The sequence below is a fragment of the Agelaius phoeniceus genome, chromosome 3, assembly GCF_051311805.1.
Source record: "Agelaius phoeniceus isolate bAgePho1 chromosome 3, bAgePho1.hap1, whole genome shotgun sequence".
Lineage (NCBI taxonomy): Eukaryota > Metazoa > Chordata > Aves > Passeriformes > Icteridae > Agelaius > Agelaius phoeniceus.
In genome coordinates this window covers 58,386,096-58,411,673 of record NC_135267.1, presented here as the reverse complement: position 1 = coordinate 58,411,673, position 25,578 = coordinate 58,386,096, and the positions used below count along the sequence as shown (strand labels likewise).

The 25,578-nt window shown below is 44.8% G+C and overlaps 1 protein-coding gene across 1 annotated transcript in view; it reads left to right on the top strand.

Annotated features, from left to right (window-relative positions):
• The first annotated feature begins 505 nt into the window (after positions 1–505).
• The window catches only part of SLC22A3 (solute carrier family 22 member 3), a 29,740-nt gene continuing 4,667 nt past the window's right edge, over positions 506–25,578 (top strand). The window contains exons 1-10 of the mRNA XM_054629831.2: positions 506–1,237; positions 10,660–10,763; positions 11,155–11,309; positions 13,764–13,929; positions 14,926–15,043; positions 20,434–20,531; positions 20,668–20,882; positions 23,297–23,405; positions 23,651–23,763; positions 24,953–25,052. Of these exons, the coding sequence (XP_054485806.2) occupies positions 824–1,237; positions 10,660–10,763; positions 11,155–11,309; positions 13,764–13,929; positions 14,926–15,043; positions 20,434–20,531; positions 20,668–20,882; positions 23,297–23,405; positions 23,651–23,763; positions 24,953–25,052 (1,592 nt within the window). The 5' untranslated portion in view covers positions 506–823. The remainder of the gene's footprint in view (positions 1,238–10,659; positions 10,764–11,154; positions 11,310–13,763; positions 13,930–14,925; positions 15,044–20,433; positions 20,532–20,667; positions 20,883–23,296; positions 23,406–23,650; positions 23,764–24,952; positions 25,053–25,578) is intronic.

Here is a 25,578-nt window from a genome sequence, read left to right as displayed (position 1 = left end):
CATTTATCTTTAAATATTTGAGAAATTTTGTGGAATTAAATTTAACAAGGTCATGTACAAGCCTTGAACAGGTAGATCAAACTCTAAGAAAAAAAAACAAACTTGGATTTTGGCCTGTTGCAGTTTGTGACCCTCCCTTTATTTATGCCACAGAAGGAAAAGGCCCATGTGGATTAGGTGTATACAGATGCTGTAGTAGTGCCTTGGAGAAGTAATTAAACTTTGCCAGAGTACTAATTTCTATTTCTGGATGGAAAGACTTTAGGTCTTTTGAAACCACTTTCTTTCTGCCCCTGCCATCCTGCAGAGAGCCTGCATCACTCACTAATGCTTTTTGCAACAGCTCCTGGGCTCTTTCCCATTTAACTCTGCTTTACATATTAATTATCGCAGGTGCTGCGGGAGCTGCCCTTTGCGGCTCGCCCGTCCCGAAGGAGTTAACGGGGTTTATTACATAATCTGTTTAACATGCGGGATGAATAGGAAACGCACGCCCCTCTCTCTTCTCCGGCACTCCGTGAGTTCGCTGAGCCCGGTGCCCGCCCCGCTGCCCGGCTGTGTGCCCGCCCGGTGCCCGGCTGCGCTGTGTGCCCGCATGCCCGCCCGCAGCCGAGCCCCGCTCCGCCTCCGCTCATGCCCCGCCGGCACCGCATGCCCGCGGGTCTGTCCGTCCGTCCGTCCGTCTGTGCGTGCACATGAGAAGAGAGGAGCGAGGGGAGGCGAGACCGTCCCGTTTGTAGGCAGCGCCGGCGGCCGGTGGGAAGCGTGAACGAGAACTCTGCCACCTCTGGGGCTGCTGCAAGTGGACAGACCGCCTCACATCATGCCATCTTTTGATGAGGTTTTGAAGGAGGCCGGGGAATTTGGAAGATTTCAAAAGAGGGTCTTTTTCCTCCTTAGCCAGACGGGCATAACTTTTTCTTCCCTGTTCGCCAGCGTAGTTTTCCTCGGGCGAGCACCAGGCGACTTCTGGTGCAGGATCCCTGGGGCAGCCGAACTGAGTGAACGATGTGGCTGGACGCTGGAAGAGGAGCGAAACTTCACGGTCCTGCCCCTGCTCCTGGGGAACGAGTCGGTCACGGGGCAGTGCGAGAGGCTGGATGTCACCTGGGACGCCTCTGGCAGCTGCAGCAGCCCGCTCGGCCGCCACGGCAATGGCAGCGCGGGCAGCCCGCCTCTCGCCCCTTGCCACCAACACTGGGTCTACGAACAGCCCCGCGCATCCATTGTCAGCGAGGTAAGGAAAACACCCACCCTCTGACCAGTGGTGGATACTCACAAAAGGGGATTGCCAATGCAAGGGTTGTTGCTTTGCTGGCTGGTTTTCCTTTGCAGATTTATTCAATTCCGAGTCACAAGCAAATCCAGACAATGAGTATGATCAAGTGCCGGCACTGAGCTTTTAGGGAAAGGTGAGCTGGTATGAAAGGTGGCTGTTCAAAGCCAAGTGCCCACGCTAAGTTGGATGCCCTGCAAAGGTATTGCTCTGTCTGTAGAGGAATGTCAGATTAAAATAAAGAGTTAAGTCCTTGCAGCTGAGGCTTCAGGTGCTCAATTTCAGGTTTAGAGGTGTAAATTCCAAGTGTACTCTATGACCAGGATCAATGCAGGTTATCTCTTCTCTATATTTCCAGTATTGAACGTGTAAGTTTGCAGGTAATAAAAAACAACAGGTGGCAGAGTGCCTATCTGAGATCTGTCAGGAGTCAGCAGAAGTGATTGTGCTTACTAAAGAAGAAAAAACAAAAAACAAACACGTTTTTGTCCAAAGCTAACATTCAGCTTTTCCTGAGTATCAGTGTCAGGGAACAGCAGGTTATTATCACTAGTGGTAAGCACTGGCAAATGCATTGATTTTTTAATGAGGCTGCAAAAGGCCAGTGAAGATTCTTTCCTAGGAGACCCTTTGTGTAATCTGTAATTGTGCCATGGGTATGCTGTGGTCTGGCTTCAAAATACAGTCTGCACACTGGGAGTGTGTATTTTAGGGTCATTCTGACAGCAGTTGTCACTTGTGCAGCGATGAAAAATCCAAAGTGTGCTTAGAGGGATTGGCTCAGAAATAATCAAGGTGCACTGCAAAATGTGCAGTTGAGGGCTCTGGTTCCTCCCTCTCTGGTGAGCCTCCTGATAAGCTTTTTAATTCAGTGCTTGCACTGGAGCTGTGTCCTCCAAAACAGGGAGCAGGGCACAGCAGGCAAAGCCCTGAGCAAACACCGACAGGAGATGCTTATCCCATCCTTCCAATTCAGCATCCTTCTCCCATCCAGCTGGGGCTGCTGTATCCTCTGTCAGCCTCGGGCTGTGCCGAGCAGCAGCTTTGTTCCCTGAGCCCCGTGTGCAACCTGAGCAGCTTTAGGCGGGGTTTGTGCCCAGCAGAAGAGAAATCAGAGCACCCGACTGGCCCGGAGCAAAGGTTCAGATCTGGCTTTTGTGTATGATCTGTGACATCAAGGCTGCTCAGAGGGCTGCAGATGGCATGCAGTGAGTTGGTGTCAAACTTTGGTCCCTAATAATGATGTGTCTCTGCCCACATTGGCAGTGGAAGCCAGGGAGGGCACACAAGTGGTGCCTGGGAGCTGCAGCCTGGCTCTGGATCAATCCATAGGACATGGATGTGGTGGGAAGTTTATACTGCTGCCTCCAAGGTACCTCTGCTGGGGGACTGCGAGGAGTTACACCTTAAAAATAAACATATAGAGATTCTTTTTCTGTTGTTGTCGTCCATTTTTCCCCCTGCTTCAGCCTTGCTGCAGGTGAAGGCATGTGGGCTGTGTCCACAAGATCATACTCAGAGTCCCTTTATGGCAGCACTTTGTGTATCTAACAGAGCCACTGTGATTTTCCAGCAGCAATGGGCACAGCTATGGGAAAAGGAAACAGTATTTGTCTTGCAGCAATAAATGGGAGTGAAAGGTTCAATGTTCTCAGGCAAATACCTCATCCATCTTCACTTTCTTACTCTTCTCTGCTGAGAAGACTTTTCAGGACCAGGGAAAGGAGGAGGGATGATTGGGCAAGCATTCCCACCAGTGCTCCCAAAGGTGCATATTGGGAAAACTTTGGAGTAACAGTCTGCAAAGCTGGGACTGTCTCTCCCCTCTGCCAGGGCAGCAGGTCCCACCACTGGTGTCACTGTGACTCCTAGAGACACTCTTGCTGGCTAGGTCCACCTCAGATGGAGTCTGCTGGGCTGTGACCTGTGCAACTTGGAACCTCTTCCCAGTTTTGCAACATTTTCTGGATGAATCATATCTCATGAGGCTCAATTTCTTAATCTAAAAAGGAGGCTTGTGGCATTCATGTCCTGACTCAATTGCTCTGAGATCAGCTACTAAAAGGGGCTTGATATCTTATTAATGAGTTATATATCCAGCAAAGACAAAATTTATGATTTAATTTAGTCTCTTTTCTCCCAGCTGAGTCTCTAACAAAGCGTGACTCAATTTAGGCTCTGTTTAATTAGCTCACCAGAGACTTCTTTTCTTACCCGTCTACTTGTAAATGCTTCATTCTGTCCATGATTGCAGAAATGTTTCTTTCAGCTAAAGATTTCTGGCATGTCTTGTTGAATCAGCAGTGGAAGTGACCAGGGAGACAAAGTCAAAAAGAGGAGTTACAAAACAGTCTCAGGATTCTTGTTCAGGGAGAAAGAGAGAGAAGGGGGGGAAAAGTCAGTGTACTGAAGGAGTGCTTCCAGGGCTATGGCAAGCACGGCTCCAGTGTGGATCTGCACTGTGGCAGGGGATTCAGAGGGCAAAAGCAGGCATGTAAAGCCTTCTCTTTGGATAGATGTCATATCACACAGGAGGTGTGGCAGCCAAAGCACAAGCTATTGCAGTAAGTTCTGAGCACCTTCAGAAGCTAAATCACATGGCTGATTTGTGAGGAGCTGTGAAACAAACGGCTCTGTGGTACTTCCCTGCTCATGCTGCCCACTGGCCGTTCTCTCTATCTTATTATCTCTCTTATCTCTATTGCTTAAGTTGTCTTATGCAAATGTGTTCACAGTAGCATCAGTAGAAGGAAGCAAAGGAAAACAGGGGAGTGTGGATTGATACAAAGCACACACTTCTTTGTAAGTACTACTGGGGGTGCCTGCTGCATCACCTGCTGCTGCAGGACTCCCAGGTCTCAGTGTTGGGGGTACAGTGAGGTTCTGGGAGAATATATGTTGTCATCTTATTGCAGGGGTTCCATGTTGTTGTCTCCCATCACAAAAGTTCCCTACCTTCTTGGTGTTTCTCATGGGCAGCTCCTCAGGGCACAGGAGGAGCTTTCTTCTTCACAAAGTAGCCAATGACTCCAGTTCCTGTCTCACCCAGCCACCCCACTCTTTTATAGCACTCTTCTTCTCATTGGTTACAGCTGTGGCCTGTTAAAGTCAGGCCTATTCCTAATCTTTGATGATTGGCCCAGCTGCAACTCCTTAGGGGTAAGATTACTTTCTACACTATCTTTATTTTCTTATATTCTAGCCCCCTACAAATGTGCAGGACTTTCCTCCTTCAGCATTTGAGAAGAGCAAATTATATTAAGAAGTCACCACAGGAGCAACACATGGCAAAGCCAGTTACCTTGTTCTAGTGATGGGCAATGCAGTTTTGCTAAAGATTCCCTCTTAAGATCTTTTGTGCCCAATGGGCTCTGAGAATAGGTCCTGACCTCTGCAGTGACATGACCAAGGGTCTCTGCGCTCCATTGCTTTAGGTCAGGCTTTTCTGTGAGGGCAATCCAGATTTCAAAAGTTGTCACTGGTGTTGCACACACAAACTTGCACTGTGTTTGAGGTGAGCAAACAAGACCTGGGTTGACAAAAAGGTTTCAAGATATCATTTTGAGACACAGCTGAGTCGAGGTGGTGGAGCTGTGCAGAGGACCTTGGCCCAGTGCAATCAGCTCTGGGTTAATTGAGTGAGCCTTGCCTGTCTCCCTGTGAAGCTGAGTCAGCAGCAGGATGGGAATGCTGCTGCAGTGAGGAAGTGGATTGTTTCCCAGTTTGGGCTATTGAGATTTTTCTTGGAGAGGGAAGCTGACAGGGTAAATAATCAAGGTAAATCAATTCCTGATTCACACCAGCTGGTGCCATCTGAAATGATGCTGGTCCCAGAAGGTGGCTCTGGCGCTGCTCAGGAGGGAGGGCTGGTGACAGCAGCAGCTGCTCAGAGGGAGGAGGGAAGGGAAGGACTGTGTTGTTTCTGTGCAGCAGATGGAGAAACAACAAATGTGCGGGGAGGTTGCAGTGGACTGGGGGGGTCACAGCCTCATGCTCTGGCCCAGGGGTCTGGAGGGGAGCCAGGTCAGCCCCTGACCTCTGTAGCACTTGAAACAGAAAGTGTTCTGCCTGCCAAGTCCTGCTGGGTGAGCCTTGTGAAGGACCCATGTATCCAGCACATACAGAAGTCAATAAATCAAACTTTTCCAGGAAACTGTGCTGAAGATGGGGTCACTGATCCTTAAGACTTCTGGGCTTTAGCACTTTGCACTACTCTCCCTGAGAGACAAATCAAGCAGTTTGTGATAGGGTGGCTGGAAATAGTGTGCAAAGGAAGAACCATTTTCTTCAGACATTTTGTCATTGGTGACTCCTCAAGGCATAGGCATGAGCTACAATTGTGACTGCAGGAGAAGGCCTGAGTGGTGGAGGAAAGGAAGAGGGAGATCTGTGTGGTCAGCAGCAGCTACAGCACAGATGGGCATATTTTAGGCAGCATTGATTTCAGCCTTTGTTGGCAGGAGTTGAGCAGAAGGGACAGATTTCAATATGTCCTGTCTGCAGCAAAGCTTCACCCTGTAGATGATGCCACTTTGAGCCCTAACAATACTTTGTTGCTGAAGTGTGAGGTCTGAGGAGGACAGATGATAATCTGAGCATAGCCTATTATACCTGCTGGGAATCAATCTTCTTACTTCTCTGCTTGCCAGCCATCTCAGAAAATACCAGTCAACATTTGCAGAGAAACCTGGAAGGAAAAAAAAATAATGTTTGTCTCATGGTTTTTAGTCCCTCAGAGAAGGAGATAACATGTCAGTCAAACTCAGGGTGGAAGAAGCACAGCTGATCCTTATGCTATCCTCCTCCAAGGGAATAAACAACTCAATTTACCCTCAAATTGTTGATCTAGTGTGACTGTTGTTATTGGCATGGCAGTATATCCTGTCTTATTTTCACTGTCATGGTGGGATTAATATTAATTAGGGGAGGGAAAAGGGGAAAGGTCACACAGAGAGCAGAGGAAGCAGCAACTGCTGAACTTCCAATGAAACTCTGACTAAGATTTCTCTGCATGAGAGGGGCTGGAGCAGTTGCTTGCAGGGCTCAAGCCAGTGGGGCTGTGTTTCTTCCACTGCCATCAAACCCTGGTACTAGTTGAGGGCTCCATTTTTTTTCTTATTATTTTAAGGACAGTTGCTGCTTTTCCCCCATTAGGAGATGAAGACTTTCTCTACCTCTTTCTTGCTTTATCCTTGAAGAGACAGAGAAAAAGGAGAAGTACAGAAAAGGCCTTTTGTGCTAGGACACTCAACAGGTGATCCCAGTGGCAGGGACACAAAGTTCATGGGCTTTTGGTCATGCACAGGAGATACAAAGCTTTCAAAACTCACCTTTCCCTCAGGCCCTGAGCCCCAGGGCCCTGGCACAGGGTAGTGGCTGACTCCTCTTGTCCTGGTAAGTGCCCAGCTTGAAACAAGACATGGAGAAGGACAGTTGCTTGATCCCTGAGCATTCTGCCAGAAGCTTTAACAGAAAGCAAAAAAGAAGACAATTTCTCCCTTTGCACTGCATGCACTTGCAGAGGGGTTTGATGCAGTAAGGGTGTAGGAAAGATAGCAGTCTGAAAGGCCAGTGGATGAGAGGAGAAGAACTGCCCAGCAACAACTCAGGAACATGTAGCAACAGTCAGCATCTCCCCAGCTTTCCTTAAACTCTGAATATCTCACTGAACCATTTGTCACTGGCAGTGAAAGGGTAAACCAAATTCTTTTTGGTCACTTGTGTGAATGCCATTTAAAACGTATGTCTGGGCTCTGGACATGCTGCTGCAATTGGGCTGGGGAGTCACTGTAAAATTCTTTATTGACCATAGAGTTTAATCCATTGTTTTGTAATTTAATTGTAACAGACAGTAAAGCTCTTCAAAATTCCTCCCCAAGGATGCTACATTTTGAGGAGCTGTTAGTGGCATGTTGTGATTTAAACCAATATATTTCTACAGGGATATGTCTGCTGAAATGAATAAAGGTCACTCAAGTACCAGGAATTACAAGTTTGTGGTTAGTCTGCAGGTCAGACTGAAATGGAAAATGTTGGCCTTGCTCAAAAGCCATGAAGAAAGGAGAAGTTGCCACAGTTCCATATTTCCCAGTCATTAGTCATGTACAAGCTCATCCAGTTGCTAATCCTTCTTACAGTGATTGCACCACTGAGGAGCTACAGGGAGCAGAGCAAAGCCTCTTCCTTCTGCCAGAGAGATCTCACTTAGGTGGTTTGCTGCTCCTTGATAGATCAGTGAAGCACCCAGCACTGTTCCTTCCAGTCACAGCACTGCTCCTGTAAATCTGAGCATCTTGTTGGTGCCCAAGCCTCAGCACATGTGCAAACATTCATGACAGGGTTGTATTTCCAACCAGCAGTGGCTGGACTGCCAGGCTGGCAGGGAGGACAGAACTGTTTTTTCCATCTGTTAAGGACACTCTAGGAGAATGTCTGGAAGGAGCTGGTTCCTGCTGCCTGTCTGTGCTGGCAGCACCTCATTTCTGCTTACAGTGGCAGCTCATCGTCAAGGCTAAGAGAGAAGCAGTGAGGAAGTGGATAGTTTCCCAATTTGGGCAGTTTTTCAGTCAGCTCCCTAAATGGAAAGGGTGTGTTCAGGTGCACAGTGGCTTGTGTCCTAGAGTGGACAGAAATCCTGTAGGGGAGGCCAGGACTGAATGCAGAGGTGAGTTGCAGGGCTGTGCTGGGTGCCTGCACCAGTGCACTGAGGGGCTTGGCTGAGAGCACAGCAAAGCCAGGAGGAGGACATGCCCTTAGCTGGAGCTGGCAGGATGAGCTAGGTCACTTGCTGGGTGATTACAGTGAGGAGTCAGTTTCTAACTCTCTGGTTTCTAACAGGGTCTGTTGGGGTGCAGCCAGCACTGTACAGAACAACAAATAGGCTTAAGATCAGGGTAAGAAAACCCTAAGGCTTTACATCACATTTTCATATCCTTATCTCCCCACCCTCTGGCACTGCAATAATTGCTTTAGCATTTTCAGAGGTGTAAACATCAGCCTGTGCATGGAGAGGTGCATGAATGTTCAGAAGGAGAGAGGAGGCACCACACCACTGCCTTTTGGGGAGGCTGCTAGCAAGGAACGTGGGAGGTGTTTGGGAGAGGTGTCATCCAGGACTAACAGGAGGCAGTCTGAGCACGTGGGTAAACTCTTGCAGATTATTTTTGTCCGAGGGATACATAAAGGGATAACTTTCATGCACAACCAAGCCAGGTCACAGCTGAAGCACTGAAGTGGGTCTGACAAGCAGCCTGGATAAAGAAAAGGTCTCTGCGGGATGTTCAATTCTCTTTTAAAGTTACATTCCCCTCTAAAGGTTATATTTGCAAAGGAAAAACAAGACATTAGCAGCGTGATGACTTCAATGCTAGGTGCTACGTCAAGCAAGCAGAAGTGCTTATCTATATCAGAATTTATTTAAATACTTAGAAAGTGACAAAGTGCAGGGCTAACTTAGGAGAACAGTTAGTGTATGTCATTAATCTTCACAAAGAGCCCTTAGCTCCTTAGGAAGTTTCCTGTATGGTACTATTTCCCAGAATATATATACAATATTTGACTACATTGTTAGTGTAGAGGTCGTTTCAGCTGCTGTATAAATAGTAGGAAATTGCTGTACAGATGAAAGAATCCTCTCCATTAAAGATACTTTCCCCTTCCTTTCTGGTATCCATTTGTTCTCCTGCCTTCTTTCATGATAGTTTATTCCTTGCTTGTTCGCAGTAAAGAGAGATAAAATAATTTGTAAAAAACAGGGGTTTTTTTCAGTTTTTGAAAAGGGGTCAAGGAGAGTCCCAACATCTGTCATCAGCACAGGCAATTGCATTGTGACTTTAAAAAAATCTTCTTTTAATGGCCATTCTCATAAATCCCCACTGTTTTCCAAAGATGCATCTTTTGATACCATTTGCTGGCATTGTCATAGCTTCAAAAAGCAAGAGGTTAAGCAGCATTTGAAATCTGAAAGTGCTGCTCCATGTTCAGTCTAATTTAGGAAAGCATTGCAATTACCCTTGAGTATGAAGCTGAGACCAGGTTTTGTTCTTCTCAGAGGTTTCTGCAGCTCTTGCTCAAGATTTACAGAAGTGGAAGCCAGGTGCTCATACTTTCACTTGGCTGACATGTGGCCAGTCAGGCTCCCTGGAGTAATGGGGTTGACATCCAAACCATGACTTTGTTTAAAGTCAGTGGAGGTGGGATATACATCAGATTGGAGACCTGTGAGGTGCCCCTTGTATGTCCTGTGTGATCTGAGACCTCTGAGATCTCAGGCCAAGATAATACTCTGGGCATTACAGCATGCAAATGGGCTGGGATGGAGCTCAGGCACATGACACAACATTTTAGGGTCTGGAGAACTGGGAATGGCCAAAGAGGCTGTTGTCTCTCTAGCCCACCCTGTGCCCACTCTCTGCTCAAGCAGAGTGCTTGAGCCTTGGTGCTGCCATGTGCTGGTGAGCACAAACGTGGCACATTGTGTGTGCTTCAGCGACCGGCACCTTGTTGACAATTAAAAAATTTCTTATAGCTCACATCTGAAAGCAAAAGGGTCTCTCTAGGTAAAGGCTGGCAGCTGCTGTTGTCTGTGTCTTCCTTTGGTCCTGAGGCCTCATTGTTTCAAAGATTACTCCATGTATGGACTGAAACCTCCCAAGTCCCATATGGTCTGCAGTGGTTAAATTTCTTTATTCTCCAGAAACAACTACAGTAATTTCCTATGCCATGCTTCCTATAGAATTACTTCCGTTTTAGTTTAATTCTAGTTTTAGTTCACAGTCCCTTCCTTCCTCTCAACCACTTTTCCCTTCCCTTTGCCTTCTCTCATCCCCACCCCCATCCCTGCTAGTAGTGCTAGGGAGTTATGGATGCTGGAGTATAAGGAATTGAAAAGTCTGGGAATGCTTCAGCAAGAAAACACATATTCAGTGGGTCTGCAATTGACCTGAGATCTGTTTTCAGTTTCCTTGGAGACTATGTGTTTTTGCTTTTATCTAGAAGGCACTAAGGAGAATAACTAAACTAACAGATATCTATAAGATGCTGTTTTTACTGGCAATAGCTGTGGACCCTTATTCTGCACCAAACAAAGTCAGGACTTTGCCTTGGCACCATATTTAACAGTGGTGTTTGCAGAAGAGTGATTTGCTTTCCAAATCTGGACAATTGATGTATGAAAGGCAGCATCCTCTTGGCAAGGAGGAGCTTTCCCTGTTCATGACCACTTTAAGAGTGGGCCCACCAAGTGCTTGTTATTGAGCAAGCAAATCTGAGCTTCCCCTTCCTCTTCCCCTGCCCTGTGGACCTATGCAGTTCTGTAGTGTTTTGCCCTGAGGGTGACAAATGACCCACCTGGGTGTGTTTATGCCTCTCCCTTGTTCCCACAGTATGATCTTGTGTGTGGCAATGCCTGGATGCTGGATCTCTCACAGGCCATCCTCAATCTGGGGTTCCTGGCTGGAGCATTCATCCTGGGCTATGCTGCTGACAGGTACAGTATGAGCTCATACTTTGGTTTGTTGGGAGGTGAAACCATTCTCAGTATCACCTGAAATAGGCACGTGTCAACATTTTGCAGGTTTAATTATCTTGGGATAAATATCTCCAAACTGAGTTAACAAAACCAAGCCAATGTAATCTTTGCTTTGATTTGGGCTGGAAACTTTATGCAGTTGTACTTACTGGTCCTGTTTGGAGCTTAGAATGCCACAAAATGAGCTTTTCTTGTGGTTTCCAAACTTTTCTGTGCACATCTGGACCCAGAAAGGGCATAAAGACACAGAAACAAAAAGGAAGCAAAGAGGAGCTTTCTGACTGATGTTTATGAAGGATATTTAATGGGCACCATTGATGATTTCCACTTTCTTTTCCTTTTTCAACAGATATGGCAGAATCCTCATCTACCTGCTCTCCTGCCTTGGGGTTGGAATATGTGGTATCATAGTAGCATTTTCACCAAATTTTACTGTATTTTTGATCTTCCGGTTTCTCCAAGGAATGTTTGGCAAGGGAACCTGGATGACATGCTACGTGATTGGTGAGAGCTGTTACCCTCTTTCTTTCTTGGTTAGGGAAAGTGAGGGGTTTTTGGAGGACAAAGACTCTGGCTGCATCAGCTTGTCATTCTATTTTTTCTTGGGAACAAAGCACTGGCCTGGAGTCAGCAGACAAAGAGTAACCCAAATCCATCCTGGTTAATGCACTTGTCCTCCAATGATTAAGAAGTGAGGGAATGGATTATTAATATATAAAGTTTTTGTTATTACATAGAAGATCTAATAACCAGGATGATAAAAAATCTACAGAGCAAGCCCCAAACAAACCAGATACACAAACAGGGACATGGCTTATTTTGGCAGAGTCTGCATGTCTCACACAGATGCTCAGAGGAGTTAGCTGCTTCTCCTCACTGGGAGGACAGCTTGGCTGGCTGCTTTCATTCTTTAGCTGAGTGTCAAGGCTGGACACCAGGGTCCATATTAGGATTATTATTTTCCTGAAATGGGAAGAGAAAGGGAAGCTTTGTTTTAAATAGCATCAAAGCAGTGGGGATACAGAATCTTTGGTAGATTATAATTTATCAGTCTGTAGTCTATAGCAATGAAGCCCTTGCACAGCAAGCTTCCTTTTGATGAGGAAAGGATATTGTTGTGGTGTCTTGAATGCCTGCCAGGTTCAGTAAGGCAGTCATAAAGCATGAAAAAGCCAGACATTGAGGAAGGCATCCTGCAAGTGACAGGATGCCAGATTTATTTAAAAATAAAACCAGCCATTTGGTGATCTACTGTTATAACCCAAAACATAGTGGTAACATCATTATATAGGGCAAAAGCTTGTAGCACTGCTGTTGTCTATGAGGCCTGTGACAAGTGTTTAAAATTCCTGGTGGAAGTTAGATGAATGGGAGTGGAATTGCAACCATACATAAACACTTACAGTGAGACCTGGGAGCACTGTGGTGATCTGTGTGCAAACATACCAGTTTAGTACCCTTTTAGTACCTAAAGTCCAAAAGAACCTTGTTTTTCTGGGCTAAGTTACACTGCTGAGCAGCTCCTGTCCAAGATCTAGGGAAAGAACCAGAAGCTGCTTTTCCTCTTACTTCCATGCACATGGCTTAAACTGAGATCTTATCTTGAAACTTTGGCAAGTGCTCTAACCAGCAATATGTTTTATGACAGACCCAGGGCTTCCTTAAAATGGCCAAGCTTTAACAGAAAGGAATGTTTTTCAATGATCAGGCTGCCTGACTTTAGGGAAAGATTCAGAGATCCAGAGAACCTCAGGAACACTGTATTACTGCAGGCCTAAGCAAGGTGCCTAACTCTTGGATAGAGTGATTCCTTCCAAATCCCTTCAGGGATCAACTCTTATCTCCTGGGATCACCCAGAGTATTTGCCAACCTAACATCTTTTAAGAAACATACATATACAGATCATAGGTTTGTTTGCACCAGGAGGGAGGTTGCTATTAATACATTCCCAAAGCTCTTGATCTGTTGTTCAAGCTGCCCCAATAAACTCCTTTTGTATGTACGTAAAAGTACAATCCAGCTCTTCTGGGGGCAGTGCTAATCAGCTATCCTTAGACAACAGAGTTGCCCCTGAGCTATGCAGAGGTGATGGATAGTCAATAAAAATAGTCATGCTGTCATATCTTTCTGCATTGCCAGCCAAAACAAACCATTGTTACTTGTACATTTGTGTCTCCTTTAGCAAAATAAATAAATAAATTTAGAATAATTTTTTAATAATAAATATTTTTTTTCTGTGTGTTGCAAGCCAAGGTAAAACTCTCTGCTCTTACTCTGAAGGTGTTGTAGTGAAGATAGTTTTGGAAAAAAACAGGAGACACTCCTTCATGCATTGCTCATCTCAATTGTGGATGTCATGGCCATGGGATATTGCCTGAAAAATGAGCACAGATTTCAGAGCTATTAGACACATTCACAAAATTAAAAATACACCAAATAATTTTAAAAAACCCCAAACAACAAAAACTAAAACTTTCCTTATAAATAAACAAACCAGACTGGATCATACCTTCCCCTCAGAGCAACCATGATATGGTTAAGCTCTCTTCCCCACAGATGCCTTGTCCATATTACCTGCTGTGAGCAGCCTCTGCCTGAAGGATCCCTTTGTCTGGGGCGTGTGCCAAAACTGCACCAGGGAGAGTGCTAAGGAATTCCCACCAAGCATGGTCGTGATGCAATCTCACCCCCCTGTTGTGGCCCTATGTGGTTCAGAAGCAAACACAAAGTCAGAAGCCCCTCTGGCTGGAGAAGGGTGGGTGAGTGGATGAGGAGGTGTCACTCGTGTTTGCCCTGGACAGCCTCAGTGACACGCCTACACTGCTGAAGACAAAATGCTGGGCTAGACACAACTGTGGCCTGATACAGCATAGCCTTCCTTATATTTCACCTCTAATCATTTATTTTCAGCTTGGGTTTGTTTCTGTGTTATTCATTGTGGCTTTGTCTCTGCTCAGTGACGGAGATCGTTGGTTCCGATCAGCGGATGGTTGGAATTGTGATTCAGATATTCTTTACCCTGGGAATGATAATTCTCCCTGGAATTGCATACTTGATTCCCACCTGGCAGGGGATCCAGCTGGCCATTTCACTGCCCAACTTCCTCTTCCTGCTCTACTATTGGTAATGTTGCAGTCATTGCTCTTGTCATTATTGCTATTGCTATTTGAGCACCTTGGGAGTCCTGCCGTGGCTCCAAGTCTCCAGAGTGGAAGATGTAGGTTAGGAAGAAGATATTTGCACATTGTTGACTTTGTAATTTGTAATTCCTTTTTAGTGAATCACAGACATACATCACTCTAGTTTTTCTGCCCATAGTTTGCCTCTCTGATCAGCCACACCCGGCCCTTCACATAACCCTGCTCTGTTTATGAGTTAACTGGACCAAAGTTGGTTTTTCCCATCAGCCATGAGATCCCACTTCTGCCTCCCATTATCTACTTAGTTAGAGTTTCACCTTGCCCTCAGGTCCCCTGAGCTGGGCAGTACAGCTGATGAGAAAGCAGAGCTCTAAGCTGTGGTAAACACCTGTCTCAGTGCAGCAGTCCTGTGGGATGGATCCCAAGAGACTAACCCATGGAGCTTCCTCCTGACCTGCTTCCTGAAACACTGCCTGCTGTGAACCTTAAAATAGTGCATCATCTTAACCCTAGGCTAGCAGAAACTGAAGCACCCATGAGTGGTATTGCTTTGTTCAGTTTATAAAGGAAGTATATGTTTGTGTGTGTGTATCTTACAGTGATACAGCCAGAACCTTCCTGATCTGCCTGTATGTGTTACTCTACCTGTTTAGTGTTGGCTTGCATTGTTGTTGTTCTACAGGAACCTTCTTTGCTTGTTGGTTATACTTTTGACAATCAATGTGCAGATACAATATTAAAATTTCTGATTTTTCAGCTTTGCAGAGTATTGATGTAGTGTCTTTTCTTCTTTCTTGCCCACTAGGATCAAATATTTTACAGAAGGTTAACTGGAAAAGCAGTCCTCAAAAGAGTTTTTGTGTCCCAAAGACTGACAAATCTGTGTTTTGTGTTAACACAGGGTAAAAGATAAAATACTTTGGTTTACTTATGATGCTATAAGGTAAAAGCCTTATTCACAACTTTTGTGTTCTTACAGGGTGGTTCCTGAATCTCCACGTTGGCTCCTGACACGTAAAAAGGGAGAGAAGGCATTGAAAATCATGCGCAGGATTGCAAAACACAATGGGAAATTTCTCTCACCCCATTACTCAGAGGTACAGTCATGTGTTTGAGCTAGAGGTTTTTCCAAAGCTTTCTTAAGCTTTGGAAAGTTCAGTGGTGTTAAAATGCATTCTCTCTAAGGGATGGACAACACTCTTGAAGAGTCACACCAGAACAGTTTGTTATCAGTCACACAACCACTTTGTTAATTGCAAGATGGGAAAAGTGAACTGGCTGGAAATATACAGGCTGCAAAAAAAAAAAAAAAGCTTGCAAAACAAGGAATCAGGTCTTTCTTTTGTAACACTCCTACTTTAAAAACTTGTGGGAAGTATCAGAAACTAACCTGAGGGGCAATGGTGTTTCATAGCAGTTGCCATTTGATCTGACAGAGCGAGTGGAGATAGCATGATCCACTTTCCTGGCTCCTTTTCTAGAAGTTCCTTTTACAACTCTAAGAGAAAAGGAAATTAGATTTCAAGTATAAATTTGCTTCCATCCCAACAGGGAGAAAATACACTGCAAAGTTCACAGCTGAGGAAGCTCTGTTGAGATCACTATTCACAAAGTAGGATGATAAGTGTTAGAGTCACAGTCCTTTGGCCAGTGGTCATAGCAGAACTTGAAAGGATTGATGCATTTAATGCAAATAATGCTGCTGTGACATTGCAGCATTTGGCTTGTCCTGTGTTGGTAGCAAGTGTCTGGCTCTCAGACCATGATTACTGCAGCATTGGACTTATGGTTCAGTGAGAACAGATGTGCTAAACTGGAGTGATTATGGTCCCTTTCAACACAAAACATTCTATGATTCCTGTGCTGGGAGCCCAGAGCTGATGCAGCACTGCAGGTGGGCTCTCACCAGAGCAGAGGGACAGAATCCCCTCCCTGGCCTTGCTGCCCACACTGCTTTGGATGCAGCCCAGGACACAGTTGGCTCTCTGGGATCCAAGTGCACGTTGCTGGGTCATGTCCAGCCTCTCACCCACCAGAACCCCCCAAGTCCTTCTGGGCAGGGCTGCTCCCAGACTGTTCACTCCCAGCCTGTGCTGATCCCAGGGGTTGCCTGGACCCAGGTGCAGCCCCTTGTTAAACCACATGAGATTATGAAAGGACATAGAGGTGCTGGAGTGAGTCCAGAGGAGGGCTGTGAAATGCTCAGAGGGCTGGAGCACCTCTCCTCTGAGGAAAGGCTGAGAGAGCTGGGGTTGTTCAGCCCAGAAAAGTGAAGTTTCCAGGGAGGCCTTCGAGCTGCCTTCCAGTACCTAAGGGAGAGTTACGAGAGAGCTGGAAAGGGACTTCTGTCAAGGACATGAAGGAACAGAACAAGGGGGAATGGCTTCAAACAGAAAGAGGGCAGTTTTAGATTAGATATTAAGAAGAAAATCTGCACTGTGAGAGTGATGAGGAACTGGAACAGATTTCCCAGAGAAGCTCTAAATGCCCCATCCTGGATAGTGTTCAAGGCCAGGCTGGACAAGGCTTTGGGCAATCTGGCCTAATAGACAATGTCCCAGCTCATGGCAAGAGAGCTGGAACTAGATGAACTTTAGTGCCCCTTCCAACCCAAACCTTGCTATGAGTCTATGAATCTATAGTCTTTTGCTGGGGCATATACACCAGTGTATTCCCACATCCAGTCAGAATTATGCAGTGCCAAGGTGCCCCAAGTCACGTAGCAGGAAGTTTGTGCTTCTGCAGCTTCCTCTCCACATTCAGCCCCACATTCCTACACCCACTTCCTCTCTAAACATGAGCATTTTCAAAACATCATGTCAGAAAGATGCGTCTTTCCATGTTTTTTCTTTAAAGTTGAATTTTGTTTGTTTTTTTTTTTCAAAAGTGTCCATGCTCATGACCTTAAGCCACTCACAGCTGTAACAGATGAACCTCCACACATCCAGATTTGTATTGGATCTATTCCTAGGACCTTTTTAATATAGAATCTCTGTCATCCTTTTGCTGTGCCCAGGGAAAAGAGAGCATCTCCAGGAAGTGCATGGGTAATGGATCAAGGGTATTTCTCACATTAACTGATATCAGACTTCTCTTTCATGAAGCAGCTCCAGAATTTTAGGCTAAGCGCTGCAGGTGTGGAGGCTCAGGAAGAAGTGAGAGGCATTATTCCTCAATGCACTTGGGCTCAGATTTTCCAGTATGTCTGTATCAATTTCATCAGCCAAGTCTCTTACACAGCTCTGGATGTTGCAGCTTTGGGTTTTTTTCTGGCATGCAGAAACCACAGATGACCTTTATATGAAAAAGGATAAACATTTGCTGCTTTTGCTTTATGAGTTATGACACTGGTGTAGGTCAATGCCAACCAGAACTTATTAAATTAATTCTAAATTATAAACTATTTTTTCCAGTTGCTCACATTTATCCTATCATGGAGAGTTTTTTCAAACTAATTTTCTAATTCTTGGTCTCTGTCCAAAACCAGAATGAACTGCAACCCTCTGAGTAGAGCTACTTCTTATGAGAATTGTGGATCAAAACCTGTCCCTTTATCTACAGATTTTCTCCCTACCCTATAGAACATATCAAGACATGTATATATCTTGCATACATTAAATTACATATGTAGATGCTACGTACATCCATGTTTGTAAACACCTGCACAGCCCATGAAGAATTAAGCATGTATAGAACTATGTACACAAAAATAATTGCTGGAAAACTGATATGTAATTTTGCTGGAACATGAAAATGTGAGGGAAGTTATAAAGGGCTCATCCAGGGTTTTCGAATAGTGTAACTTTGGAAACATGGGCCCTGTCACTGAATTCCTGACTGCACTGGTGTGAATAGCAAAGCTCTCCTTGACTTCAAAGAACAAAAAGAGGATTTTTTCCCCTGCAAAGTGTTGACTCTCCATAGTGCTTTCTTTCTTCATCTATAAAAAAGTGCTCAGTCATGCTGGGGTTATTTTGACTTTATTAAGACATAAAAATACAAGTGGCAGTTGTGCTGAATTTATCTTTAGTCCTCTAGAAATCTAAAACCATATTTGCACAAAGTCACAACTGATGTCTGGCAGCCTGTTCTTATAAACAACAGACATGGCAGCTTTATAACCATATTATGGAGAATCCAAGAGCAGTGCAGAAACCCAGCAACCTCAGCCTGCCTCACTAAGGACTCTGGCATGTAGCACAAGTGGCAGTGCTTTGAAGAAAACTTTTGGCTCTGGTTACAGAAGAAAAGTGAGAGGGAGTAGAAAGGAAGTTCAAACAACTGTGGGGTTTCTCTGTCTGACTTACAAAGCTTTGTGTCAGTCAGTTAGGAAAAAGTCATGTGTAAACACATCCAGCCAAATCTCACTGAAAAGCAGCTGTGCTACCTTATGATATAATAGAACAAATAAAGGGTGAAAGCTTTGGGCTCAGCTCTGGCTGTGCTGATGAGACCCTCGGGTAATGCCTTTGGCTTTACCTGTGTTCTCATCATGGATCTGCATGTTACCTCCAGCTTCTCTGTCTTTTCATTCCTGTCTCCCCTCTGGCCTGGGCTCCTGCACCTCTGTGAGCAGCAGGTGCTGTGGTAATAGAGAGGGGTTTGCTCCTCTCTTTGCTCCTCCTCTTAGGCTTCCTCTCAGGAGGGGTCAATAATGGAGAGTTAAAGCAACAAGGCTGCCTAAAATCCTTCTAAAAATGGCACAGCAGGTTTAACCCCATGTTCCCCACAGCTGCTTTGAGAACTGATAGCAATCCCAGCTGTGCCTGCATCATGTTTGGTGCCTGCCTGAAATTGCCTCTGCCTTATCTTCCTGGTGTCTTCCTCACTTGCCAAATGACCATATGAACGAAGGGTTTTCACCTGGCTTGGTTAAAAACTGCTGGCCAGAGTTAAAAACAGCCTAGATCAATGTAACTAATCCCTTTTTGGCCCTGCTAGTATTCTGGCTCTGTACTATCCACAGCAATGAACTTCAAAGGGTAAGCACAGGACTGTGTGAAATCCTGCTCTTTTCTGTTAGTGTTAAACCTTCTAACCAGTAGTTTCATTGAGTGTCTCATTGTGATTGTATTGCAGGCAGCTGAGAGCAGATTTATTGTACTTTGCAGGCAGTATAAGAACCATTAATTCATACTTAGCACATTATTTTTTTCAGGGTAAAAGCCATGTTCAGCACAGCGTGTGTGTATTTATATCAGGACCCTCTGAATTTCACCGGTTGAATATTTTGTAGCACCCAAGTTAGATCACAGATAATAGATGTCATAGATCTGCTCTTTCTCTCATTCCCCTTTTCTTCCTGCTGCCCAGCTTGCTGCCAGTGATGTTCCCAAGCCCATTGCCTGCTGCTCAGCCCTTCTCTCCCTGCTTCCCTAAGCCCATTGCTTTGCCCTGTCTCCTCCTCCCTGCCACCCCTAGCAGAAGGCAATTCTGTGCCCAGCGGCCCTGATGTGACAATGATTGCTTGTTACCTTCCAAGAAAATCCAGGTCAACAAGGAGGAAATAATTTTTCCATTCTCAAGTTAAGATTGGGGATTTTTAAAATTGATTTTTGCACAATCATCATTAAGGAAAGCTAACAGCTGTATCCAGTTATTAGCTGTTCCAACACCTGTGCACTGCTCTGGAGTGCTATGAGTGGCAAACTGGCTTGCCAGAACCTTTGCTCACTGGACTGGAACATTGCTGATCGCTGTATTTACACAGAAACCGTGTCCCAGTGTGTTGCTCTTGTGCTGAGATTGAGGCAGGAACAGGTGAGAAGCAGGATCATACAAAAAGCAAAGAAGGCCTTCCTTATTCAGAATAACCGCACTTTCACAGACACATTTTATGAAAAATCCTTTCCTTAGGATTTTTTCTCCTGAGAAGCTGAGCGGCCTCAGGAACAAAATGTGAACAATGGTTATCTGCTGCTGTGGAATGCAACTGGTAGGTCTGTGATTGGTCTCATGTGGTTGTTTCTAATTAATGGCCAATCACAGTCAGCTGGATCAGACTCTCTGTCCAAGACACAAGCCTTTGTTATCATTCCTTCCTTTTCTATTCTTAGCTAGCCTTCTGATGAAATCCTTTCTTCTATTCTTTTAGTATAGTTTTACTATAATATATATCATAAAATAATAAATCAAGCCTTCTGAAACATGGAGTCAGATCCTCGTATCTTCCCTCATCCTAAGACCCCTGTGAACACCATCACACAATGCAGTTTTTACAGAGTGGTATGATAGGCTCTATTCTATTGGCTAACTAACAGAAACATCTTTCTCACGCACTGTACTTGAGAGGAACAGAAAAATAAAGTAGAAAAACACCCTCTGCAAATTGTTTATACTCAACAAGTTATCACATCTTTCCAACTCCCTAAAATTTCTACAAGCCGCTGGGAGAAACGCTTGCCCTTTCTCTCTCTCTGTCCCATGGCATCCTCACCAGTGCCTGCCTGACTGCTGACAGCTGACTGCTGCCCACTTGTCTCCTCAGATCACTATTAGCAACGAGGAGGTCAGCAACCCCTCCTTTCTGGACCTGGTGAGGACTCCCCAGATGAGGAGGAACACGCTCATCCTGATGTACGCCTGGTGAGTGCCCGTGTCATCCAGCTTGTTACCTGGGCGAGGGGTCTTGAGGAAAGATTCCCTTGTGCTTTTTAGGGTCTCTCCAGCTGCTTGCAACCATTTGTTTGCCTCTCAACTCTTTTTTCCCTCTGCTGTTTAGGTTCACAAGTGCCCTTATCTACCAGGGGCTTGTCATGCGCCTGGGAATTACTGGAGGAAACCTCTACCTGGATTTCTTCATCTCAGGAGTTGTGGAGCTGCCCTCTGCTTTCCTCATCTTAGTGACAATGGATCGCATTGGCCGGCGCCTGCCCTTCGCCATGGGCAACATCGTGGCGAGCGTGGCGTGCCTCATCACTGCCTTCCTGCCAGAAGGTAATTCATTCCCTGCCCTGGGACAGGCTCTGCAGCTCAGTGGCACCCCCTGAGCAGGGATAGTGACCCACACAGAGCTGCAGGTAAAAGTAGAAGCATCTGGAGATAGAGGCAGCACCCAGTCATGGAACAGCACACCTTATCTGCATGTAGCACAGCACCTTGTTTCCCTGGCACGTGGAACAGCCATCTCTTTGATGGGTTGTGAACAACAGCTGGGAGTAGCCTTAGAGAAAACTTCTATAAAGGCCCTGCACTCTCTTTAAAGGCAAATGCAAGGGATGAATATGCAAACATAATGGGAAAAGACATTTCCTGACCTGGAACACACTTAGTGATGTAAGAAATCAGTGACTTTGGTGAGTCATCTTGGTAAGTCTTTTCCTTTACAAGCAAAACAATGCAAACCACAACACAATGTAGGGGCTGTGGTTGGCATCACAGAGATTGTTGCCTCGCCCTCACTCTCCCAGGGGTTTGGACAATGCTAAGAGGCTGGGAGAAAGATATGGCTTTTGATTAAGCCATTCTTATCTGGTTTCAAGGACAGAGAAGAGGTCTGATATTGCACAAAGGCTTCCCAGCACTTCTCTCCGTTCTTTAAAGTGTTTTCCCTAGCATGTTTTTTTAGAGGGTTTTTTTATTCTTGTTGTTTTTTGGGGTTTGTTTTGTTTTGTGTTTTTTTTGTTTGTTTGTTTGTTGGTTTGGTGTGTTTTTCTTTCTTTTTTTTTTTTATCCCTAGGGAGGCGTATGGAGGTGCTTTGAATTGTATATAACCATAGGATTATGCTTTGTCTTACTGGGGACCAGCAGCTCAAGGGACATCAGAAAGGCTTATTCCTCCCCAGAACTGTTCCCCTAAAAGTGAGGAACAGTCCTAAGAGGTTTTAGTTTCTCAAGGTGTATCATGGGGCTGCCAACAGCCTTCTCTCAGTAGGAGAGGACAGCCTTGGGATTAAGATACTTGCAGTTGGACACTTGAGGTCCAAGTCCTGCTTTTAAGTCTGTTTATACAGATGAAAAAAACTGCAGCTCTCAGATCTGAGCCCCTTCACACTGTCTTGCTTACAAAATTCCAGTCCCCTGGCAGAGGGAGGATCCACATGGACGTCACCATCACCTTGGGAGTCTGATGGACTGAAGGGATGCCATGGAGATGATGTGGATTTGTTCTGTTCTTTCCAGCCTTTGTTTTTCTTGTATACTTTTGAAAACAGAACTCTTCAGGGCAAAAGCAGTGTCAGCAACATGGGATGAAGTTTGACGGTGGTTTGTTTGGTTGTTTTGGAAGGGAAAAAAACCCAAGTGTCTCATTTTTGGTTCAGAGAAAACTGAAATGTTTTCTTGTTCTTCCACTGAAGATTTGAGAAAACACAATTGCTGCCAGAGCCCTCTCCAGTGGCAGAACTCCCCTTTGTGCCAAGTTCAGGCTTGTTTCACTTGCCTCTCTGTCTGCCTAGTCAAGGTTAGACCATGCAGGAGACTGTCCTCTCCCAAGAGCGTGACAGAAGTGCTTGTCACATTCCTTGTCATGCACTTCCAGAGAGCACTAGGTCTCCAAAGAGGGGTTGCTCACTCTGAGAGGGGCAGCTCTACCCTGCTGTGTGTGAGTGGCCACTGCATCTCTGCTGCTGTACAAGGTCTTCCTGCTGATGTATTTAGGGCAGTGGCTGCTCACCAGAGCTTGAGTGGAGCTGGGAGAGCTGGGCAGAGCCCACGGGGCAGTGCCAGGTACAGCCTGTGCCAGGTATGATGGAAGGGGAGGCGAGGATGACCAGGACTAGCATAATTAGGAGTTTGTCTAATGTGCAATGGCTAGAAAAATCACAAAGGGTAGGTGGACTGCTCTAGGGAGAATGATTTTACTGCAGCCTTCCTGGAGGTTTCTAAGTCATGTGTAGATGTGGCACTTAGGGACATGGTTTAGTGGTGGAGTAGCAGGGTTGGGGAAACGGTTGCACTCCATGGTCCTAAAAGTCTTTTCCAACCTAAGTGATTCTGTGATTCTATGCAGCTTTAGAGGTATTTTCCTTGGGGTCAGAAGGCTTTGGGAGGTGACTCAACAGTGTTTCTTACAGCATAACATCTCTCTATAGAAAAATACTCCTTTCTGGAGCACAATTTGGATGTGGTCATGGAAGCTTATGATGGTTATTCTCCCACCCATGCTGTTATGCCCCACCAGTATCTTGAATCAATCAACTCTAGTGATTTCTAATCTCCAAAGCAGCCTCACATGACATTTGAAAGCAATAAATGCCATTATAGATTGATACCTACAGCAGTGACCTTTCAGTCTGACTTGCAGTGTTCCTGTGGTATAATTTCTGCTGATGGGCCTGGGGCTCTCAGAAATGCTCTGCTGGTGTGGCAGAGCACACTTCACTCAGAAGTGTTTCTTTTTGTATGAACAGATATCCCATGGCTCAAAACAACAGTTGCCACGCTGGGAAGACTGAGCATCACAATAGCTTTTGAAGTTGTCTATCTAGTGAACAGTGAATTGTACCCTACAACACTGAGGTATGTCAAAAGCTCCTAGGAACCTTTCAGCTTTTTCCTGTGCTTTTCACCATTTCCTGTTTCACTGTCCTTTGGTTAAACTTGGTTGTCTCCAGAGTTTCCTGCTCTGAATAGCCACTGCTTAATGCGGACAGCAAATACTGAAGAGATAATTTTGGAGTTAAGTCTACATTCTACTCCTTAAACTGCTGGCTATTCTGTTTGGTAGCACCTCTCTAATATCTGGTACTTTTTGTCTTTTGCAGAAACTTTGGTGTTTCCCTGTGTTCAAGTCTGTGTGATCTTGGTGGGATCATAGCCCCATTCCTGCTTTTCCGATTAGCAGCCATTTGGTTGGAGCTACCTCTAGTTATTTTCAGTAAGATTTAATTTACAATATACTTTTGGTTTAAATATCCTTCTCCTAACAGAGCTTTTCTTTTGGGTCAAAAGCAGTATGTGGCCTTATCTCCCCCGCAGAAGAGGAGTGCTTCTCCACCTTTATGCCTAGAGCAAGAGGCTGAATGGCAAATGGGTGAAAGGTGATTCCTCTGCACAGTGGGGAAGAGCTCAGGTCTGCTTAGGTAACTCTGCTGAGGGAGCAGAAAAGAAACTATGTGAAGTGCTTTAAGACTTAGAAATCTTTCAGCTAGGTTCTGTAATTGCATGGGAGTCTGTGGCTAAACCAGACTTCTAGGAGGTAGATGTGACTGGAAAAAATCAAAATGAAAACGATAGAATAAGAGGAGAAATTTGCACTACTTACAACTTTAGCTGAAGACAAAATTGGAAAGACAAAAGACTTTAATCTTTTAAAAGATTACCATTATTTCAAGAAAATACATAGATAGAAGTACAGTGTTCACATTATCTAATTATTAAATTCTGCTGCTTCTGAGGGACATATGAATTCCCTCTGTCTTAAGTAAACAGCTACAAAATCAGAGAGGATCAGAGTGAACTATGCAACACTCAGGGAACATTTGATTTTTTGCTCCAGCCCTTCTATTTTTGACTTAATACATTCTATGAGTTATATCTATGCAGGAAATGATTCCAAAATATCCATTCCTAAATCAGATTGTATCTGAGTGCTGTTCCCCAAGGAGGAGTTTTTATTCTGAACCACATAATTTACTTTGGCCGTAGATAAAGAAGAGAGTATTCAGGAAAATCTCAGTGGTTTCAGGAAACACAGATACATCTACATGACAAGAGCCTTTTGAGAAAAGGCAGATTTGTTCAACATGAGAAATACCACCCTGGTTCCTGTGCTGTTTTTATACAACAGTCCAGGTGCACTCATCTCAGGTTTTTGACTTCTAAGACCTCCCTTTGCAGAGATCAGGCTGCAAATGAGCTCCTAGCCCTCGACTGATTTTGTAATAGGCTAAATTAATGTAACATAGAGGTATTTGATTATAATAGGTTAATCAGAAATAGCTGATGCACTTAAAACATCTCACTTCAAACTCAATCTGAATAAACTTTTCTCAGTGGATAAATGCTGAAAATAAAAAAGTAACAGTGTCCTTATTGCTTTTGTATTTCTTCCATGTCCATTCTAGGTATTCTTGCAGCTGTCTGTGGCCTCCTTGTATTGCTTTTACCGGAGACAAAGGGAATCTCATTACCAGAGACAGTGGAAGATGTGGAGCAGCTTCCAAGGTATGAGATATATTTTCTGACTTATACTTTGCTGAGGTTTCCAGGGGATGTTCTCCTCCAACTTTACCAACTGTCATAAAGTATTGACATTTTCCAGCATCAAAGTAAATTCCCTAGCTGGGTTGATGCTATGAGCAGATGGTATTTTTCTCAATAGAAACCTGAACTTTGTGATATCACTAAGGAAGGCTATTAAAAAATGTATGGTGATAAAACCTGTATTTTTCTCATAGAGACACAAAGTTGTCCTATGCATCTCTGGAAGCAAAAAGCAGCAACAGTGCACAAGAAAGGTGCTGCAAAGCATAGTCTGCAACTCTCTGCTCAAAAAAACTAGCCATTACCTCAGTTAAAGCATCTTGTGAAGAAGGGCCCCTTATCATGGATGCAATCCCACAATTGTGAAGTCTTTAAAAGTCACATATGAGATGGATTTATAGGTGAAGAGCTTTAGGCAGAGCTTTCCCACTCCTGGCGCACAGCAAGCCAGACTGCCCTACAGATATGCAGGGAATATTTGCACCTT